Source organism: Melospiza georgiana, chromosome 3, assembly GCF_028018845.1.
Source record: "Melospiza georgiana isolate bMelGeo1 chromosome 3, bMelGeo1.pri, whole genome shotgun sequence".
NCBI lineage: Eukaryota > Metazoa > Chordata > Aves > Passeriformes > Passerellidae > Melospiza > Melospiza georgiana.
Window position 1 is genome coordinate 89,347,718 of NC_080432.1, and position 16,405 is coordinate 89,364,122.

Genomic DNA, 16,405 nt, shown 5'->3' on the forward strand with positions numbered 1-16,405 from the left:
GCAGAAGTGCAGCTTCTACAGTTACATCAGGAGCCAATGGTGCGTTTGTCTGCTAAGTGGAAGGCACGGCATAAATCATTGCCTACTGCTTTCCACTGTGAGACACAGCCTCAGTCCTTCTGAAGGCAGCATGAGACACAGACACATCTGGGTCAAAAGCCAAAAAAAACCAAATCAAGCATCTCTGACAACGTAGTTCTCTTGGGTACTGTGTTGCAATTTGAATACTGGTTTTGTCCCAATAGATTGTTTCAAAATTTTTTTTAAACTTGCTGAGCACCACTAGCTGTTAACTTACCCTGTAGAAACTGGTATCATGCAGAGAAAAATACAGCAGGGTACTTTATACCCTTCATACCAGGCTATTTGCATTGCAATGGTTTCTCATGTATTAATAATTCCTTTGGGAGTATCTTCCTTTGATGTGCCTCTTTTCTTTCACTATTATTCGCTATATCTGTCAATCATTAGTTTGCTTGCTTTCAGGTAAATGACAAAACTAGAGATTTTTTTAAAGGCACAGATATGAATAATGCACAGATTCAACCATGACTCTAAGAAAACCTGTTTATAGGCAGACCTTGATATCAATATATAGTGCTACTTGTTAGTGTGGAACGTGGAGTGTAATTTACGATACATCTCCCACAATTCTTTGAAACTTACAAACAAAATGTTATATTATTTACTATTGCTTTACAAGCTACATTGTCAAATATAGTTAAAAATATAGAAACAGCAAAAAGGCATTTTTTCTCAGTAGTTGTTTCTTCTTGAAGTCTTTCCCAAGCATCCAACAGAGCTTTCATATTGCCCTGAATCTCTAGTTTCAAAATTTGAATTTTTGTTTAACCTTATTCTAGGATACACAGTTGCCTACAAGAGCTTACTAACACAAGAGAAAATTAGACTGCAGGAGCAGAAGTGTCAGGGTGTGAAGTAATTTTATTTCTATTTTACAAATGCTTTATAAAGTCGCAGGAAAGAGGCTGAAACATCAGTTCTTTCACAATTATTTCACAGAACCAGGTTGGGAAAGATATCTGAGATAACTGAGTGCAACCTGTGATGAAACACCACCTGGTCAACCGGACCATGGCACTGAGTGCCACGTCCAGTCCTCTCTTAGACAGCTCCATGGACAGTGACTCCACCAACTCTCTGGGCAGCCTATTTCAATGTTTAACAACTCTTTCTGTGAAGAAATCCTTCCTGGTGTCCAACCTGAATCTACCCTGGTGCAGCTTAAGCCTGTCGGCTCATCCTATTGCTTCTTGCCTGGGAGAAGAGACCAAACCCCCCTGGCTCCAGCCGCCTTTCAGGTGGTTGTTCAGAGTGTTAAGGTCTCCCCCGAGCCTCCTTTTCTCCAGGCAAACACCCCCAGCTCCCTCAGCCGCCCCTCATCAGGCTTGTGCCCCAGAGCCTTCCTCAGCTCCCTGCCCTTCTCTGGACACGCTCCAGCCCCTCAATGCCCTTCCTGATGTGAGGGGCCCAGACTTACAAACAAGCTCATTTTATCTGCTTGAGAGAGCTGAACGCTAGGAACTCTAACTCGTACGACTGAAATATTTACAAGTCCTACGTAGCACCATTAAAGCCGCAAGAACCACTAGCGAGAAATCCACCTTTTGCCTTTTCCCCCACTGTTTGCCCCTGTTCGGTAAGGGCGCAATCCATATCCCGAGGTCTCGGCTGCACCGGCGTTCCCCGCTCCGGGCCGGCGCCGCACGAGTTAAAGGCGGAGCGGGTTGGCCCCCGCCGGGCGCCGTCGCCGTGGCGGCGCGGGGAGGGCGGGACGGTCCGGCCCGGCATGGCCGCCACCGGCGGGGACGGCGGCGGGGCGCCCCGGGAGCGCGGCATGGCCGGCGCCGGCGAGCCCGCGGAGGACGGGGAGGAGAACATCCTGTACGACCTGCTGGTCAACACCGAGTGGCCTCCGGAGACGGAGGTGCAGGTGCGCGTGGCCGCCGCACTGCCGCGGGCGGGGGAGGGGACCGGCCCGGCCACGTTGGCGTGGGCGGCTCAGCGGCGGCGCTCCGGGGCTGCGGGGATGCGCCGGTGCCTGCGGGGCGGCTCAGCGGGATGGCCGCGCTGCTCCTGGCGGGCACACGGGATGATCGTGCGACCCTTGTCCCCTTGTGCCTTCGTGTCACTTGATTCCCACCGTGGCTTGTGCCACCTGGGATGCCTTGAAGTGTTTTTTGCTTATTGAACGGTGTATATCGCGTTTTACTGTTGAGCTGGCACAAGCTCAAACCCAGCATTCAACTATGGTGACTGATGTCCAGGTGTCATCTCTAAAAACTGCTGTGCAAAGAGATGTGGAGTCTGTGCTGGTGAAAATACGACCTTCGTTGAGTTTACCTTGTATGAGGAGAATTAGATCCTCTCTCTGGACTTCTGTATCAGTACAGTTCTGTCTCTGTTTGCAGGAGTGGGGTAAAAGGGAAAAATATTTCACTTTTATGTCTGCAACGAGCACAGATACCCATTTCTGATTTCTTAAGCCAGCACTTAAGAAATCACAAAACACTGTTCTTGTACTGCAGGTTTTTAGTTGTTTCTAGCTGTTCTTCTTCCCAGGTCACTAGAAGGGCTGAGAAGCTCTTTCATCTTACCTTTTTCATGTTTTCCTCTGCAATGTGCTGAGCTTGCTGCTTCTATGTCTGCTCTTGTCTGACTTGGATATAAAGGATGCAAACAATGTGTTTTTATTTTTTTCTTGTAGTGGCTTTTCAGTCCACTGGAGTTTTTAATACATTTCCCCCTGAAAGTTGGTAATAGAAGCATTTTAACAAAGTTTTGTGCTTAATGAGAACAATTGAACAGAAAAGATGTAAAAACATCACAAGTGGAAGAATGTACCTGTTAAAAATTACTAGAACCATGCTCAAAAAAAATAGGTTTTCATTTATCAGAAAGATTTTTTTTTGTTGTTGCTTTTGATTTGTAAATCCTCAGTTGCAGCAACAGGTATGGGTGTTTGGAAAACATGATTGCACTATTACCGTTTATTAGCTTAATAGGTTATTAATCGATAACCTATTAGGTTAATTACCTATAAGGTAATCGATAGTTGCATCTATTTTAATTCAACTGTGTTGAGAAATGGTAAGTAGTCTTTGTTTTTAGTAGCATATGGAAACAATTTTCCTGTTGCAAACCATGAGGAGGACTTAGGTGTGATGACACCAGGCTGTGGTTCTACAGCCCTGTTAAGGGGGCACATTTCTGACAAGTGCCTTTTCTGCTGCCATTAGTGTTCTTGAAGTTGTACAGTAAGTTGATTAAAGAAGTGATTAGTCTGAGACACAACCGTGTTGTTTCATCTCCTTTTGCCAAGTGGTCCCTTTAATACCCCTGTAGGTACCAAGGGGGCTGTGAATGGTATGTCAGTGAGGTGACACCTCTCTTCAGTGGCAGCATGTGGGGGTGCCAGTTTAAAGTGACTGTGTAACCACAGTCTGAGGGTCCTCATCTGCCCTGGTAGTCAGAATTTCTAAGCATTGTTGAATTCTGCTTGTCAGCTTAAGCAGATGGTGCTGGTTATTTTAAACTTGGTATTTCTTGCCTATTTTTTTTAAAGATAATACCTGTTTTCAATAGCAGAAGTTGGAAGGTTTGAAAATACTATGCTGTATAGTTTGCTTGGATTTACATTCTTTTTGGAAACTGTCAGTATGAAGGACACTTCTGATAGTCTTTTTACCATTTTAGTGGGAAATTGATTTTATGCTGACAACATAGGCAAACAGATTATTTTGTCAGTATGAGTCAGGTTTTGCCTTAAGGTGTCTTAACAGTGATATTACTTAGTTGATTGTCCTAGGCCACTAAATGTCCTTAGGTGACTTTCCCTTTGGAACATCTGTCTCTTTTAATCCAGTTTTTTTCACACTGTTTGGAAAAAAATCACACCCTACTTTCTTGTAGAACTGAATCTTTTGGAATAAGTGAGGTACGGAGTGGTAGAAAGGGAAAGAAAGTTGAATGCTGCGCTGTGAAATGAAATCAGTTGTCTTCCTATGCAGTAATTCAGGCTACAAAGCCAGACCTTAAAGTTTTACAGGTATTTATTGACTTTATTTTTTTCTGTTATTTCATTTAGGATGATTAATTTTTAATTGCAGAGTACTAGAACTTACAGCTGTAATTATTGGAAGATGAGTCTTGTGATGAACATGTGAAATCTTGTTACATTCAAGACATTGACGAAACTGGCATGGATCTCTTAGACTGAATGCCCAAATTTGCTTTAATTTTAATTTTTGTCAGTATTGTCATTTACCTGTACTGAACGCTCCAGTAAGAGTTTTTTTGAGGGAAGAAGAGGAGGGGTAGGGGAGGTTACAGCAGTTATTTGTGAAGGAAACACACAAGGAATTGATTTCAGCAGAGAGGAGAGTGGTGTGGAAATCAAGCAGTCCGTGTTCAGGATGTTGATGCCACTGCATATAATGCACTGTTTGAGAACACTGATATATATAATGGGAATAAAAGGAATTACTGAGTAGTAGATCCATGAAAATAGTGAATGAGGCAGTGGCTGTGGGCAAGGTTGCAAGAGAAGACTTGTGAAATGATTTATGGAAAAAAAGGCTTATTGCCTCTATTTCTCTCTTCTTCAATTTATTTTCCAAAATGTATCACCTGTCTTGTGGTTTTGTTTTTTTTTTTCACTACAGTCTGATGTTTTGAGATTTCCCCAACACTCACCAGCTGCTGTCCCCCCAGTAAACTTGCATGGAAGAAAATCCAAAACTAAGTGGGTGTCTTGTCAGCAAGAAAGTTACTTAGATTTTATTTCTGGAATGCTGTAGGGAAGGAGAAATTGAAATTGTTTTCCCAAGAAGGAATGAATTAAAAAAGAACTACAGCATATCTGGTAACCACTGCTATAGCTGAAATTATAAGAGTATATTACAAAAGTAAAATTCGTATCTTCAGGATATAACAGTAAATCAGTTTTGCAAAGTGTTGAAGATGTGTGGAATAGCAGCCTGTAGTTTAGGCTCAGGAGCAGACACTTCAAATATTAAAAAAATTCTAAAGAGATGTAAGCAGTTTTAGGAAATGTTTTTTACTGGGAACTTCCCCATAAACCAAAAACTTTTAACAAGCTCTGCTTTTAAGGTCCCTAGGAAATTGCAGCTCTCCCTGAGGTACTAGGGTAGCTGTAAGAAATAATATATGCTCTCGCTTATTTTACTGTAATGCCTTGTTATTTCCTGGCTGATCAACCTGAATGTAAAATGTTATCTATTAGTACAGCTGTGTTTGCTTCTTACATGCTGCGAGATGACAGCCTGGTTATTTGAAAGACTGTTTATGGATTGCCAACTTTGCCTGGAAAACTAATCTTTAATAAAATTTAAATTTGGGAGCCCAAATATTATTTTTAAGCATTGACATACTGCAGAATGTTGATAAATTTGTATGTCTTTGAGTGTTTACTACTTTGTAACTTGGTGAGGTCTGAATATTTCAGTTAACGAGAAATTTGGTCTAGGTATTTTTATCTTAAATGGAAGAGAAAATTCAGTCATTGCCTAATGCTCAGTTTGTGGTGCTGTAATATTCTCATTAGAAAGGTATAAGCATGATTGCTTATTTTTAGGATTTGTGTGTGGATCCTTCCTTATTGGTTATCCTTGTCCTCGTCTCAGTTTTGTATCTTTTTTTCTGCTTCTTACTGGTAATTAATTTTATCTCTTCTTATAGATAAGAATATATATCCTGTGTTGTTTTGTGTTCCTTTTTTCTGTGTTTGGAGAGTGCTTTCATTTGTGTAGTGACTGCAATTGCTCCCTTTGCCTAAAGTAGAGCAGGGCAGGTGGAAAGGCTGTGTGAGATGCTGTGGAGTATAGGTGGTTATCTGAGTGGCCATATTGCATGGTACACAATGATGTAAAAAGGGGGCTTTTTTCAGAAATAGTTTGCTTTTCTTGATGTTTCTGAAACTTTCATGAGCAGTCTTTAGGTAGCTTAGCACTTAGATATTAGCATAATATGTTGCACACCAAGTACTTTGACTGCTAGGCATTACAGATCATTGTGGCATTTATTTGGCATAAAAAGAGTGCTTTATAATACCTTACAGGAGAACATAATCAGAAGGCAATGTCTTTTGTTACTACCCAAAGATTGAGGCAAAGCTGAATCAATAGACAATCTGTGGCACATTTTGTTTATTGCATCTTGGCATTTAAATGATTTGGCATTATTACCTGTTTCAGCTTATGCAGTTAAAGTAGACTTTATATGAAGTGGTGAGTAATAGAAAATACATAAGGAACTTGAAGGCTAGGAGCCAACTTAAACTTAATCAGTGAATGTATGTATGAGTATTGTATTTAAGTTAAAATGTGTGACATGCTGTCTGATGATTATTATTGTAATTGCAGCCAAGAGGCAACAGAACACATGGTGCATCATTTATCATCTCTAGAGCAATTGCAGGTAAATATTACTTGTTCCTGCCTTCATGCCTTCTAAGACTGTGTGGATTGCTTGTAAATTTTAAAATTTCTGCCCTTTAGAGTGCCTAATGATGGAAGTAGAATACAGCATTTGTTTTCAGGAAGATGTTTTCTGATTTTGAAATGGCTGTGTTATTTTTATATCAATTTTGTGAGCATTCTTGTCTCCCTTAGTTTGTTGGGACAAATTAATAAACCATACATCTTAGAAATTAACAAGCTCTGTGTTTTGCAGAGCTTGTTAATTTCTTGCACAGCTTGTTTTGCAGAGCTTTTTTTGTGTTTGTATTTGAGCAAATTTTTTTTCCTCTCTTAACATGCTTTGCACTGGGTTGTCTGTTAGTTCTATGAGGAAGTTTTAGATTCTGATGATGTTACATTGCATAAACCAAGTGTTAAATGGCAGTGACTGAATTGTATTTTCATCCAGTAGGAATTTCTCTTAGAATTTAAAAAATGTGCAGTGAATTTTTTTTTTGTTTGTTTGTTTAGTTTGTTTTTTATTCAGTGTTTGCATTTATTCTAACATAAGAATTCGTTGTCTGAGTATAAAGGATATTTCCCTCAATACCTTTTTCTTTAATGAGAATTTGAGATTCCCTGTGCAGTAACCTGGAGTGGGTTTTAAGACTACTAGAGGTGTAATTTTTACCTCTTTCCATTATAGGTCCTGCATTATTTTTGCTTCGGTACATCTGGTACAGGTAAGTTTTACAAGAATGCTGCAAAAAATATTGGGTAATATTTTTATAGCTTTTTGATTTGATGGAAAGTAATTCCTGATGGGAGTAAAACTGAACACTTGTTTAGAATATTGTCCAAGGAATGCTTAGAATACCCACTTTTCATAAATTGAGTTGCAGCTGAAATCTAAATAGAAGAAGACTGGTATGTACTAGTTTGACTTTGTGCTTTTATCAGAAGCTGAAGTAACATTGCAGTTGGAACAGGTTTCTCCAAACACATATTTGTCCTTTCCACTCCCAGCTGAGATACTGCCAAGGAAGCTGTTGTGAGGTTTTTTCTTAAGCCTCATTGACAGATATGATGTCATGACAGAGTTCGCTTCCTTTGGAGTAGTAATTTTGAATTTTCTTTCTTTGACAATTCAAACTCATACGAAAAGCTTGGTAACTGTTTGAGCAGCACTCATGCCATTTATAAATTTAAGTTTTGATTCAAAAAGTCATGAAATGATCCCAGAAATTTGTTGGGGTAAGTACAATGTTTCTGGAAAATCAGTCATTATATGGCTCGGCTCAGCAGGTTTGAAGATAAGAGTTTCCTGTTTTAAAGGATAATCTGTTATGTGGAAAGGGACATTAATGTGACTTCCTGTGAAAATGGTAGTGTACTTGAATTTGGCAGGGAATGCTCTTTTCCCTGTTGCTAGTGTTCTACTTTATTTTTGTGCACCTACTGCCCCCCACCCCTTTTCTCATGAGGGATTGATGTTTATGGGCAACATATGGTCGTGTGAGTCTAGTTGTACAAACTCAGTTGTAGACAGAATTCACCTACTTTTCTTCCCTCCCTACAGTAGTCATAGTTAAAAGCTAATTTCAAGCTTTTATAATTTATTCTAGTTGCTGTTTTCATGTATTTGATAAAAGAGTTTTGGAGGGAGCTTGGGAGGCCTCTAGGTTAAAGTCCACTAAAATCAGGAGAACACTGAATTTCAGATGAGTTCCTTGCGGCTCTGTCCAGCTAGGTCCTGGAAAGGTTAAAGGATGGAGAACCCAGAGAGTTCTCTGGTCAGCCTGTTCAAGTGCCTGACTGTCTTCATGGCAGTGAAAAAAATCTCTTTTTAATGTCATCTTGGAGCCTCCTTGGTTTTGAAATTACAGAGACATTTAGGTTGGAAAAGACCTTTACAGTCACTGAGTCCACCCGTTACCCCAGCACTTCCACGTCCTCCAAAGGGTTGGTCATAGTTTCTTCTGTTCCAGCCACGTACCTCCGTTGCTCCCATCTTCCTGGTATCAGTGAGAATGCTGCTGTTCTGTTATCCTGAAGCTTTCTCTTTTTCAGGCTAAACAAATGAAATTCCCACAGCATCTGATGTATTGTAGGGCAAGTACTTCAATCCCCTGATCATCTTAGTGCCCCTCCTGTTTGCTGGTATTCTTCTTTCAGTGAGTGTAGCAAAACTGGCTGGTGACAGATTGTAAAGAGTGATAAATGAATGATTAGTTCCCTTAATATGCAGTTTTGTTCTGTTAGTAAAAACAAGGCTGTTGTTAGCCTTTGTCGTTGGCAGGGTGCAGTGTTGATTCATGTTCAGTTGCAAACCCTCTCAGGTAACTGATGGGTGCCTTGAAGCTGAGTTGTGTGGTGTGTGTATCTCAGGTGCTGCATTGGTTCTCTGTGTGTTCTGATTGATCCTGATGGTTTTGGTATTTCAGCCCTGCAAAGTTTTCTCTGCCCACTGGACTGGTTCGCCTGGTTAGTAAGCAGATCAACTGGCACCTCGTACTTGCAAGGTAACCAGCTCCCATGCTTTGCCATTTCTGCCAGGAGTGAATGTATTAATGCTTCCTCTGCTCCTCCACCATCCCCACTCAGCCATGCTGGGTTGATGTTGTGCTGAAGATGTGCTTTTCTTTCTGTTTAAGAGAAGTACTGGAGGCTCTCACAGGTGGCCTCAGTGTGCTGCCCAGGGGCTTCTATCTGCTTCCCTTCAGTTAGTGCCCCTCTCACTCAGGGCTGAATGTCTGTCTGGCTTTTGGGGCAAAGTGACTTGCAGTGCAGTAATTTTCAATTTCAAGTCCTGAATTTAGTTGATTAAAGACTTAAAACTTGGCAGGATGCATAATTTTAAAATAAGCAATTAATATTTATGGAAAGTGAATGCATACCTTCAAGACTTGTCTGCTATTCCATGCACAGAGAGAAGTGAGTTCCCAGGCTAGAGCCAGCTGTTCTGCAGGAATTTTAGCAGCATCAGTGAGATCACTGGCTTTTAAAGTAAGCACAGAAAAATGGTTCAGTGACATGGTTACATGAAGGTAGTAGGGAAGGTTTTAGTTTATGTTGTATGCAAAGACACATAACTTAGTGAATTATGATAGTTGTTTATACCAGATAAAGCAACACATAGTTGTGTGCATTGCTGTTGTAAAATTATCTATAAGCAACATGTGACTCTGACCTCTCATGCAGTGGGATTTTAGACCTTGTGCCGTTTTCTTAGTGCTGCTGGAAAGGAGTGGCAGATAGATTTCTCTGAAATGAAAGCAATATCATAGCATGGATATTTGATTTTTAATAAAAACCTGATATTTCCTATTTTAACATTTTTTAATTTTTAAATGAGGCAATTTATATCTAACCATAGAGAAAAGTGCCTAGGACTCTGATGCACATTCTGTAAGGAGTGGACTTTAAATGAACTTTCACATCTGTTTTTTCTTTCAGCAATGGTAAATTGTTGGCAGTTGTTCAAGACCAATGTGTAGAAATCAGGTAACTTAATATTATCTGGTACTTCAGCTCTGGAGTTCTGACAAAGTGTTTCTGGTTATTTGCTAGCAATACTTTTACAGATTTATTTTTTTGTTTTGCAATGTTATATATTGTGAAATTTATCCATGGAATGATCATCAAACCAGGCGCCTAAAAAAAACAAAACCCAAACCAAACATAAAATGTCCTTGACTCCCTCAATTATAACAGATGTGTTGATATAAGTATATATTTGTATCTCTCTCTCTGTTTTCAATATGTGAAAGAAAAACAATCAAGATCCTCAAAAACACTCAGCACAAATGATGGTCTTTCTAACCTTTGCCTTTCTGCCCCCTCTAGAAACTCTCCCCTATAAATGGGACAAGGAGCTAGTACCTAGTGTTCTTCTCTTGGAGTAGCTGGCATGTATAATACTTCACCTTATTTCACAAGTGGTGTGGATTGCTGTAAAGACTGATGCTTTCCCTTTTCTTGTGCTCTCTTAGGAACAAGCTCTCCTTTGCCAGTTCAAGAGCACATTTAGCTGTAGAACAGATCTTGATTGAGTGTGTTTACTTGCTTCACAAAAATCCATTTGCTAGAAGGTCAGACCTTCCATTTATATGTAAAAGAAGCAAGTGTATGAAAATTGTTCAATCAAAAGTGGTGTGAGCACCATAAACGTCAGCTTAAAGACTATAAAATAAATCTTGTGTTTCAACTGTATTAATGTAACTATATTCTTGCATTGTTTCTAAAATTGTAACCTAGAGAATACTGACTAGGTTTTTTTTTCCTAAAGTTATATGAAGCACTGAGATGATGCTGTCCTATTTTGTACAGCATTACAAGTAAATGAGAGATGTTGGTATTTATGAAGTTGCAGAGTCTCTAAAATACTATTGTTAGTTACTGTAGCTGCCTGGAGGGTGAAAGTTACTATCTGCTTTTTTGAACAAGGAGTTAGAGGCATGCAGGCCTTTGAATTGTGCATTTGGAATATTTTTATAGTGTTCTGTTACAGAAAATTGAACAGTGGATTTTTTTGTATCTAAATTCATAGGAGTCTTATTTCTGCAGGTCTGCAAAAGATGACTTTGTATCCATAGTTGGAAAATGTCAAGGTATGGCAACCTCTTCATTATTACTTAGTGTCATCATTGTTATTCATACATTGCTAAATGGTGGTGTTGGTTTACTTTAGCTTCTTAAAATCATTGGAAAGAATCTCTTAATAATTTTGCTTTGTGACTAGCTCTGTTACCCTCTCTCTCCCACTTCTTTCTATTCTGAGTATATGAAACCTGAATTTGCAATGAAATTGTAGTTAGAACTAATGGCTCTGGGAGACATACATGGTTTTTCTTTCTTTACCCTCCTCTGAGAAAAGCTTGTAATGCTGCTAAGCCCCCTGCATTTTTTTGATGCAATTGGCTTTTTGTTCTGTTTAAGGGATTATATTTATTTTTTGCTTTTATTAATAATTTTATTCTTTTTTCATAGTGCCAAAGGATCCTAACCCTCAGTGGAGGAGAGTGGCATGGAGTCATGATTGCACATTACTTGCTTATGCTGAAAGCAGTGGAACAGTCAGAGTGTTTGACCTGATGGGTAGTGAGCTTTTGGTCATTTCACCGGTATGTGCTCTCTTGGGTTAAATACCAATATACTAGAACTTTTTTTAAGGATCATGGGTAATTTCCGCTTTTTGACCTTTTTAAAGTCATGGCTTAGTTTGCTATAAATGCTTACACTGAATACCACACAGAAATGGACTTTAAAAAGTTCTACTATAATACACCCACCATAGGATCAACAAAAGTCATGTGTAACGTTTACAACAGCATAAAAGGATATGTTTTACATCTGTCCTAAATTGTGGTACATCTGTAGGTGCATCAGCCAGTGGAAGTATGGAATCACCACAATTTGTATTAATAGATAATAAATCTGGACTTTATATGCAGAGTCAAATTGTACATGAAGAAATATTTCTGCCAGCCAAAGTACTTTGCTTGATACAATATTACATAATTGCTGTCGACAGGCCCCACACAATATATTTTCTATTTTGCATGTTCAAAGGGTGTATTGAACTGGTTTGTGAAGGCGGCTCAAGTGTATTTCCTCAATATATTGTCTTTGCAAACATTGTAATTATATGATTTCTTGATAATCAAGATAAAAGGAAATGTATTTAGTTTTAACTGAAACTTTATTTTTTAAATACAATATAGTTAATTTAACTTTCTAGTTCTTTCAGTAACAGAGACACTTGTTTAAAAATCCCCTTTCTCTCCCAATGTCTGCCCTTATTTTTGGGTAAAGACAGCAAGTTTTCCAGGCGATCTGAGTTACGCTATTGCTGGATTGATCTTTCTAGAATACAAAGCAAGTGCCCAGTGGTCAGCTGAGCTCCTTGTTGTTAATTACCGTGGAGAGCTGAGAAGTTATCTTGTGAGGTAAGCATAAATGTTGACTTGCTTTGAGATGCCACAGTGAACTTCAGAGAAATTCTTTCTACTCTTTAAAGAATATAAATCTGAAGTAACGCATATTTTTTTTTTCCTGGCATACCTAGTGTTGGAACAAATCAAAGCTTTCAAGAAAGTCATAGTTTCAGCTTTGGCAGCCACTATGCCCATGGGATAACAACTGTCATTTACCATCCTGGTCACAGGTAAGTGTTCTGTTTGCTACTTGACATTGGTATGTAAATGATGAACAAAAAGTGGCAAAATAAACATTGAAGTGTGTTCGATAGGGAGGGGGAGAAAAATCTATTCCTGCTAAAATTGGTATTTAGGGCATCAGTGATAACAAGTCATGTTTCTTTCTACTATGAAAGAGGAACCTTAGTTCATCTCACTTGACTTTCATTATTCCATTAGTAAAGTTATGTCCTTTTCTGTTTGAGTACCTTGCATAAGCAACATGCACTTTTTAGAATGTCAGGAATAGGTTCAAAAGAGGTTTCTGAATGTGATGAAAGATGGGTAATGTTGAAGGGTAAATTTAGGGGTTTTTTTCTTTTTTTTTTTCTTTTTTACTTTTGTTTGTTTTGGGATTTTTCTTTAGTGTTTTTTTTTTTGTTGTTGTTGTTGTTGCATTTTGTTTTGTTTTTCCATCTGGAATTCACTGCTGGACTTACTGGTGAGCTCATTGTAACTGAAATAAATCCTGGTTAGCCTATTATATATGCTAAAAATGGGTCCACTTTTTTAGTATCAATTTGTTATGTACCAAGATAAACTCAGCAACTCTGTTTCTATTTCTCCTCAATTGTAGGAACCAAACTTTGTTCTAGATATTTTTCTTGTATTAGATCTGCTAGGATTGAATCTTTCAGTGCAATATTACATGCAATGTTACATCACTGTATTTTTTTAAATGGAAATTAGGCCTGGCTATAAACTACCAGAAGAAACTCACTGTTGAAAAAACTTCTTCTCATTCTTCAGTATTAAATGAGCTGTCATATCTATCTTAGGAAAACAAATTATTATTAATGAGATGTAATGTTCTTCTAGCTTATTCTTTTGAGAGATTATTTTGTATATGGCTTTTTCTTTCCACTTAATTAATATTTAGTGATTTCACATCATTATTACTCAGTATACTGAGTTTACAGTTTTGAGGTAATAGTTGTGGGTTATGGAGCTTTGGTAGCACTCCATGACCAGACAGCAGAACCAACCCCTTGTATCCTTTCATCAGATCAGGTTTAATGGTTGTAGTATATCCTTCTATGTGCAGCCTGTTGAGTGGCTTAGTAAAGTTGAAAAATTGACACTTGAAAGAATGGATAATTGGATGGAATGGATGGAAAACAAAAGAACCAGAGTTTTTCCCCTGATGGATGCCAGTCTTTTCTGTTTTTAAATGTAGTCTGTGGTAGAAAGCTTGTAAATTTGACATTGGAGAATTCTAAATTTGTGGGTAAAGTCTCTTGCTGAAACTTTCTTGTTATCCCAAAAAACCCTGGAAGTGCTTGGACACAAGTACTTGAAAGTTGTGTATTAAAGAAAATTGTTGATATGCCTCAAAATTTTAATTTTCAATCATGTGTTTGATCACTTAACACGTGTTCAACTTTGTCAGTTTGTGCTTTCTTGCATTTCATTTAATTTCAGGTGGTGAAATTATACTGATCTTTCTTCATTGCTTGTAAGGCTTGACTTAGTGCATTACTGTATTACTGTGTATTTGCTCATGACCCATTATAGTGCAATAAAATAGCAGTTAAGAACTTAATTTACTTAATTTTTTCAGCTAGATGTATGATAATTGCAAAGAGACTATGTCAGTAGGGAATGTTTCTGAATCTGTAGGAAAACTTGAAACTATACCTTTTGGAAAAATCCAGTGATGACTTTTACTGTTGTGGAAAAGTATTATGTACCTTAAGTTTGATATCTAGTGCTGGTGTTCTCTTGTCATCCTGCTTTCATCTAGGATGGAATTTACAGTGCATTTTAGTTGACAAAACATAAATGTCTGCTTCATTGTGAGCTCTTTGTAAACTCAAATCCAAGGTTCAACAGCTGCTTGTTTTGCTATCCTAATCTGGAACTGAATGTGTCATTTCTGGGTTATCTGCAATTGCTGCAGAATGTGTTTAATACTAAAGTATAAAGTTTGCAATGAAGGGCTTGTGATGGAGGAGTTAGAGGGTTTCAGATTTATCTAAAGTTTTTGTACCAAAATTGCTAAGTAAAGAAGGGCATATCAAGTTTTTTCTGGATTACCTCAACTGAGCTTGTTCTTGAGACTGGTGTTACACTGGTTATCTTCAACCCAACTTTGTACAAACCTATGGAGTGGAGTACAACTGAGGTACTGCAAGAGCAGCCAGTTTTTGAGGCTGGAGGAACTCTTTTAGATTATCTAATCCACTCCCCTTCAGCTCAGTGTCAACTAGAGGAGGTTGCTTGGAGCCATGTCACTGCAAGTCCAAGACCTGCACATCTGTGTCCTCCCTTAGGAGCATGGTCTGTGTCAAGGCCTCTGAGGTGCTGGGGAGCTGCTCCAGAGGGTGCTGGAGACTGAGCCTGGCAGCACATCACTGTGATTTTTTTTAGATTGTACACAAATACAGGGTCTAGCCATCTTTTTCTGCAAAATGCTGCAGTCTAGGCCTGGCATTTACGTAGGTCTTTTCCCAGGTTTTGTTGAAAGGGTTCCTGACCCCTGCTAATCAGGTGTCTATCTAGAACAGAAGCTCAAAGCACCCTTTGATTAGGAACAGTTGGCAGAACTTGCTAAAAGCTTCTAAAGCATGCTGGCTAGCTCTTCCTCTCAGTGACAGGCATTGTGAAGTTCCTCAAAGGCTTTCCAGGAATTCTGTGATGGTCTCAGGAGTATGTAGCTGTTTAAAGATACAGGAATGAAGCCTGGAAACTGCTGCATGTTGGCTGGGCCATGTGTGGAGTACATGTGCAAGGAAAAAACATTAGTCTTCCTCAAGTTCATGTCTCTGGTTGCAGTTTTTGGTGAAAGTGACTTCTTTTTTTCTGCTGTAGGTTATTCTTAACACCAGAGAATAACCAAAACTCTTGAGAACTTTAAGCATCATTCTTGAGAGAGATCTTACCAGTTTCTACAACTATGTGAAAGGTGGTTGTAGCCAGGTGGGGATCAACTTCCTCATCCAAGGAGCCAGGAAGACATAGAAGAAGATGAGGCTTAAGCTGTTCCAGGGGAGTTTCAGATTGGACATCAGGAGGAATTTCTTCACATTAAGGGTGATTAGACATTGGAATGGACTGCCCAGGGAAGTGGTGCAGTCACCATCCCTTGAGCTGGTCTAGTTGACATGGTAGTGTCTGATCATAGATTAGTCTTGATGATCTCAGAGGTTCTTTTCCAGCCTGATGGTGCGATTTTGTCATTCATCCATGGTATGAAATTATCCTGCTGTAGGTTAGTGACTAGCAGGACACTTGGCATGATTAAATAAGCTTTACTGATGTCTTAAAAAGGATTAAATGTGGAAAGAATTTTTTTTTCCTTTATTCTTTCTTTGACTTTTGGAGGTGTAGTTTTGGCATCCTGGTGGCCAGAGCTGTGCTGTGTGAGCGGCAGCCCCTGCTGGGGGCAGAGCACTTGGGGAATGGTGCAGCCTTGGGAAAGGGATCATGCAGCATTCCCAGGGCAGAGTTTGGGCTCCTGCAGTTGTGCCTTTTATTGCGGATACTTTACCTTTTGATATGTGATTCATTACAATCATTCTTCCAAACAGACTACTTTTCTGAAAGTTTTCATCAAAGTAGTGATCAGTTAAATATAGAAGTGCTTGTTAATAAGGTGAAAGGGCTTCAAGGGCAAATACTGTGATACAGTTTAGTGTAATAAAGACAAGTTTAGTGTAATAATTACAAGACTTACGTAAAAGTTTTTAAAATGCCACCTGTGGCATTAGTGTAATGATTACAGTTTAGTGTAATAATTACAAGACTTACATAAAAATTTTTAAAATG

General features: G+C 38.9%; 1 protein-coding gene across 1 annotated transcript in view; it reads left to right on the forward strand.

Moving 5' to 3' along the window:
• The first annotated feature begins 1,810 nt into the window (after positions 1 to 1,810).
• NBAS (NBAS subunit of NRZ tethering complex) overlaps positions 1,811 to 16,405 on the forward strand; it is a 160,057-nt gene continuing 145,462 nt past the window's right edge. Inside the window, exons 1-9 of the mRNA XM_058020301.1 lie at positions 1,811 to 1,954; positions 6,405 to 6,459; positions 7,147 to 7,183; positions 8,885 to 8,962; positions 9,897 to 9,944; positions 11,007 to 11,050; positions 11,430 to 11,563; positions 12,255 to 12,388; positions 12,508 to 12,606. Of these exons, the coding sequence (XP_057876284.1) occupies positions 1,811 to 1,954; positions 6,405 to 6,459; positions 7,147 to 7,183; positions 8,885 to 8,962; positions 9,897 to 9,944; positions 11,007 to 11,050; positions 11,430 to 11,563; positions 12,255 to 12,388; positions 12,508 to 12,606 (773 nt within the window). The remainder of the gene's footprint in view (positions 1,955 to 6,404; positions 6,460 to 7,146; positions 7,184 to 8,884; positions 8,963 to 9,896; positions 9,945 to 11,006; positions 11,051 to 11,429; positions 11,564 to 12,254; positions 12,389 to 12,507; positions 12,607 to 16,405) is intronic.